Source organism: Salvelinus sp. IW2-2015, linkage group LG7 (assembly GCF_002910315.2).
Source record: "Salvelinus sp. IW2-2015 linkage group LG7, ASM291031v2, whole genome shotgun sequence".
NCBI classification, from domain to species: domain Eukaryota; kingdom Metazoa; phylum Chordata; class Actinopteri; order Salmoniformes; family Salmonidae; genus Salvelinus; species Salvelinus sp. IW2-2015.
In genome coordinates this window covers 26,462,946-26,468,945 of record NC_036847.1, presented here as the reverse complement: position 1 = coordinate 26,468,945, position 6,000 = coordinate 26,462,946, and the positions used below count along the sequence as shown (strand labels likewise).

Below are 6,000 nucleotides of genomic sequence, written 5' to 3'. Positions count from 1 at the left end.
CCACATGAGACCTTCAGCCCATTCCTCTCGGATCATCCCCAGCATGGTCATTGGCAAAACTTCAGACGGGGCCTGGACATGCGCTGGCTTGCAGGCAGGGACCTTGCGTGCCCGCTGCAGGATTTTAATCCATGACGGCGTAGTGTGTTACTAATGGTTTCTTTGAGACTGTTCCCAGCTCTCTTCAGGCAGTTTGACCAGGTCTGCCGTGTAGTTCTGGGCTGATCCCTCACATTCCTCATTGATCATTGATGCCCCACGAGGTGAGATCTTGCATGGAGCCCCAGACCGAGGGTGATGTGACCGTCATCTTGAACTTCTTCCATTTTCTAATAATTGTGCCAACAGTGTTGCCTCTCACCAAGCTGCTTGGCTATTGTCCTGTAGCCCATCCCAGCCTTGTACACGGTCTCAATTTATCCCTGATGTCCTTACACAGCTCTCTGGTCTTGGCCATTGTGGAGAGGTTGGAGTCTGTTTGATTGAGTGTGTGGACAGGTGTCTTTTATAACAGGTAACGAGTTCAAACAGGTGCAGTTAATACAGGTAATGAGTGGAGACAGGAGGGCTTCTTAAAGAAAAACTAACAGGTCTGTGAGAGCCGGAATTCTTACTGGTTGGTAGGTGATCAAATACTTATGTCATGCAATAAAATGCAAATTAATTACTTAAAAATCATACAATGTGATTTTCTGGATTTTTGTTTTAGATTCCGTCTCTCACAGTTGAAGTGTACCTATGATAAAATGACAGGGACCTCTACATGCTTTGTAAGTAGGAAAACCTGCAAAATCGGCAGTGTATCAAATACTTGTTCTCCCCACTGTATATATATATACAGTGCCTTGCAAAAGTATTCATCCCCCTTGGCGTTTTTCCTATTTTGTTGCATTACAACCTGTAATTTAATTTGATTTTTATTTGGATTTCATGTAATGAACATACACAAAATTTCCATTCATACAACGTGTTAGGTAAATTGCCACAGTAGATTTGTACAGAAGTCTGCTCAAAAAATGACTGTTGTTCCGATAATAATTCCAACCAGAGGGCGAAATAGTCTTGAAAAATGTTGGCTGCAATCAAGACTAAAAGAAAATTTAGACATCCGTTAGAGAGCGGTAAATGACTGGCCAATGTTGTTTGCAATTGAGATCAGCTGTGCGGGTGATTTCAGAGCGTATTAATGGTTTAACAAGAGATCAGATGGCGATAATCTGGTGGCTTTCGATGGTTGCAATTAGCCCATTCAATATGATGGAGCCTGCTAATGCATGTCCTCTCTTGTTAATGATTATTTTGCTCACAGCATTTGCACAACAAGCCATTCAGACATGTAATCAAGGCTAGAGGATTGGAGGGAGCTTAAGTGCAAAACCTTGTTATTGCTCAGTAATCCTTTTAAAATGAAGCTTGGAAATATGCACCTAATATTTGCACACTTCTTGATATTATTAGGTGTGACTACAAAAAACTAAATCGGCGTTGGGTATGGTAAAGTCAAATCAACTCACTGTGTCAACAATGTCATATAGTGTTGGTAATAGTAATATTTTCAAACACTGCAACACGCTGACGCTCTGAACATGCCCCTACAGAATCAAAACACCAGCTGTTGATAGACCAAGAAAGGCAATAACACAGTACTCTCTGCAGGGAATGGGATATTGTTTCACTTTGTTTGTTGCATCTGCAATCCTTGTCCGCAGTCATCCTCTCCTGAACTACTCCTGATTTAATGACTTTAAGTCTTCTCCTTTTTTAATGGATGAATGCCCCTAGATGATTGGATTAGATACACAGTGGTCCGGCCAATCCGTCCACGCGTCCAGATTGATTATCGCTCCACTCTCACAAATCAGCACACCCCCGGTCAGTGGACAGAGCAAATACTAATGAATCTCTGCTACCAGGGCTGCGTCCCAAATGGCACCCTATTCCGTACCTAGTGCACTACCTTTGACCAGAGCCATGGGCCCTGGTCAAAAGTAGGGCACTATAAGGAATAGGGTAGCAGTTGAGACATATCCCAGGAGTCTACGTCAGACATGTAGCTATGCTAAATGTTGCGTTTCCTTTTTAATCCCCACTGTTTGACCTCATCAAATATGCAGAGGAGCCATCGCTGGTGCATCTGCTGGTGTTGAGACAGAGATCATCTCAGCCATCTCTAATTCATCCTCAGTATGAGCTGTGAAGTGTAATTGACAAACCTAATGAGAAAACTGATGAGATACAACATTAGACTGGATGATGAAAATAGACCATCAGCCAAGTCTGACCATTTCTCTCTCTCTTTATCAATCTCTCTCTCTCTCTCTCTCTCTCTTTCTCTCTCCTTTTCAAGAATCTCACTCCCCAGGCACGTCTTGGCTTTCAAGACTGAAATACAATTTCCAATTTGGCATCATCTTAGTTTTCTGCTACGATGCGCAACAAATTACATTACTGATATAACCCAATACTTTGAGGGGGCTGTTTTGTAATATAGCATCACCTATATGTACCACCGGACCATCTCGATAGACATGCATTCCCTCACAGAGAAAGCCCTATCTGAGAGAAAAGGTGTGTGACTTTTATTAGGCTCAGATAGCTATAGATCTTTTCAGGTCTTTCTCTAAGCCTGAGCTGAGGAGATGTGTATCTTGTTTTGGCAGGTGCTACACTTTCGGCATCGGTCAGAGTGCTTGCAGGAGACTGGTGACTGGACTGGCTACTGTTTCCAAAGGAACGGCAGAGTTCTTGGCAGAAGGGGAGAGACTGCAGCCCAAGGTCTTAATTTCCAATGACATGTTTATCCTCCTCTTTGCGACAACCAGCTATTCTGAATGTCATAGAGGAGGGTCATTATGCAGTGGATGCAGAACTACTGTTACCAATTAACAATTCATTTTGTTGAGCAAAACACCCATTAGAATCAGTCTGCTTCACAGCATACTTTTGAAATAATTAATTATTCTATTCTCACAGGCTTACAGGCTTACAGGCCTGTTTTCTCATTACCGGTATGTAAAACTCAAGGCAACAGAGACATGCAGACGTACAATGTCACAATTGTATTGTACAGGCAGAGGGTTTCTGGGTATGTCGTAATAATTTCAATAGATCTCTATTCTATGCCATCTGTAGTCTCACGAGCCCAGACGCGCAATGCTGTGGTTTTGCAATCCGTACTGAACTTCTATAACGCTGGAACTCAATGCTATGTTACCTGCATTTCTCTGTCTATATGCAGCAGGTAGCCTTGCGGTTAGAGTCTGAATGTGTGAAATAGGACAAATATATGTACCCACCAAATTATTATTAAGTCACTGAAAAACATAATAATAATTTCAATAGATCTCTCTTTCTATTCTATTTCAACTGTATATCTCTCTGTTTATATTCTCCCAGATGATCAAGTCTCTGAAGAAGACCATGGCCCCAGTGCTGAGTGACATTGCCATTGACTGGTTGTTCCCTGAGACCAAGGAAGTGTTGCTCTCCCCTGTAGGCTCCAGCTTCCTGTTCCCTGGGGACCGTCTGATTGGCTACAGTGTTGTCTGTGACACCACACGCTACCATCCCAACCCCAAGTCTGTAAGTAGGCCTACACCTTGACATAAAGTGGCTATGTAATATGTATTCATATAGTGTGTTTAACATATTGAGTCTTCTCACTCCTGAATGTGACTGTATCTGTTCCCCTGTATTTCAATTCAGTAGGTATTCTCTGGGCTCTATTTTCAGCTGACATTAAGGCGCACATTAGTTTGCAATTTCGTCACGTAAAAACTGCCGCACTGGCATTTTCCAGCCCAAACGCCAGGTTCAGCAATTTACCTGTCAAACATCAGCACGCTTGCGCCCAGATGGGAGGGGTGGAAATGTTTGAGGCGTGTCCTTAAAACATGATCCAAAGTGCTAATTTCAGGCAGCGCTGGTAGGGATATTTAAGACTAACCAAAAGCTTGTTTTAGCAGTAATGCAGTTGGTTATTGCATGAATTTTTACAGCGGAAACGCAGCCTATCCAGCAGTGACGCACACTGCCCAATATGTGATTTGGTGCCTGTATACTTGGTGTTAAAAAAATACTTAATTGAAAGGAGGGACTATGTTTGTTTTTTAATCAAATGAAATGGGGGAAAAACGTTAGTGTTTTATGTTTCTACATTTTAGAACCATAAAACACTAATGTTTTTTCCCCATTTTATTTGATTAAAAACCAAACATAGCCTCCCCTTCTTTCAACTAAGTATTTTCTTATTTGTGTCCTTCCCGATGTAATCATGTAGACTAGTTAAGACCACCAGTAAAGTGTTTGGCTCGTCATGAGACTGCTTGGAAATAAATCTTAATCACCAAAGCTTTATTAAAATATGAAGTTTGAGATGAGCAAAACAGTGACTTGACATTTCCTTTTTATCTATGTATTGTAGGCATGCCTACATTATTTTATCTATGTATTGTATTGTAGGCATGCCTACATTATTTATAGCTATGTATTGTAGGCATGCCTACATTATTTTAATCTATGTATTGTAGGCATGCCTACATTATTAGCTAGTATTGTAGGCAGCTACATTATTAGCTATGTATTGTAGGCATGCCTACATTATTTTATCTATGTATTGTAGGCATGCCTACATTATTTTAGCTATGTATTGTAGCATGCCTACATTATTTTATCTATGTATTGTAGGCATGCCTACATTATTTTAGCTATGTATTACATTTAACATTTACATTTTAAGTCATTTAGCAGACGCTCTTATCCAGAGCGACTTACAAATTGGTGCATTCACCTTATGACATCCAGTGGAACAGCCACTTTACAATAGTGCATCTAAATCTTTAAGGGGGGGGGGGGTGAGAAGGATTACTTTATCCTATCCTAGGTATTCCTTAAAGAGGTGGGGTTTCAGGTGTCTCCGGAAGGTGGTGATTGACTCCGCTGTCCTGGCGTCGTGAGGGAGTTTGTTCCACCATTGGGGGGCCAGAGCAGCGAAACAGTTTTGACTGGGCTGAGCGGGAACTGTACTTCCTCAGTGGTAGGGAGGCGAGCAGGCCAGAGGTGGATGAACGCAGCCCTTGTTTGGGTGTAGGGCCTGATCAGAGCCTGGAGTACTGAGGTGCCGTTCCCCTCACAGCTCCGTAGGCAAGCACCATGGTCTTGTAGCGGATGCGAGCTTCAACTGGAAGCCAGTGGAGAGAGCGGAGGAGCGGGGTGACGTGGAGAGAACTTGGGAAGGTTGAACACCAGACGGGCTGCGGCGTTCTGGATGAACATGTATTTAGGCATGCTACATTATTTTATCTTATTGTAGGCATGCCTACATTATTTTAGCTATGTATTGTAGGCATGCCTACATTATTTTAGCTATGTATTGTAGGCATGCCTACATTATGTTAGCTATGTTTTGGACGTGTGTAAAACCCGCTCCATGATGTAGGCTACGTGTTTCCATGCCCATCATTAAACAAGAGATGAGAACCTCAGTGTTTGTTTTTCGTTTAATGTTTTTAAAACCCAAGCTCTTTGTAGGCTCCCCTTACTCTAGGCCTACTATAACGAAGGCTGGTTCAACAGCAATGCATCCTGTCTTTTTTATGATGGGGATTTCATGATATCATTTATTCATTTATTGTTGAAAAACCAAACTTATTAGAATGATTCACTGTCCTAGTTTTATGTTGAGAATGTTGCTGGCATGCATGCAATACAGCTTTTGGAGGTGTGACTACAATCTGTAAGATGGTTCCAATATGTACACTAAACGAAAATAGAAATGCAACATGTAAAGTGTTGGTGCCATATTTCATGACCTGAAATATACGATCCCAGAAATGTGCACTAAAAGCTTATTTCTCTCATATTTTGTGCACACATTTGTTTACATCCCTGTTAATGAGCATTTCTCCTTTGCCAAGATAATCCATCCACTTTACAGGTGTGGCATATCAAGAAGCAGATTAAACAGCATGGTCATTACAGAGGTGCACCTTGTGCTTGGGA

At 41.8% G+C, this 6,000-nt stretch overlaps 1 protein-coding gene across 1 annotated transcript in view; it reads left to right on the top strand.

The window, feature by feature from the left end:
- The window catches only part of LOC111966726 (von Willebrand factor A domain-containing protein 5B1-like), a 68,302-nt gene that overhangs the window by 26,669 nt on the left and 35,633 nt on the right, over positions 1–6,000 (top strand). The window contains exons 11-12 of the mRNA XM_023991610.2: positions 2,661–2,775; positions 3,397–3,582. Coding sequence (XP_023847378.1) covers positions 2,661–2,775; positions 3,397–3,582 — 301 coding nt within the window. The remainder of the gene's footprint in view (positions 1–2,660; positions 2,776–3,396; positions 3,583–6,000) is intronic.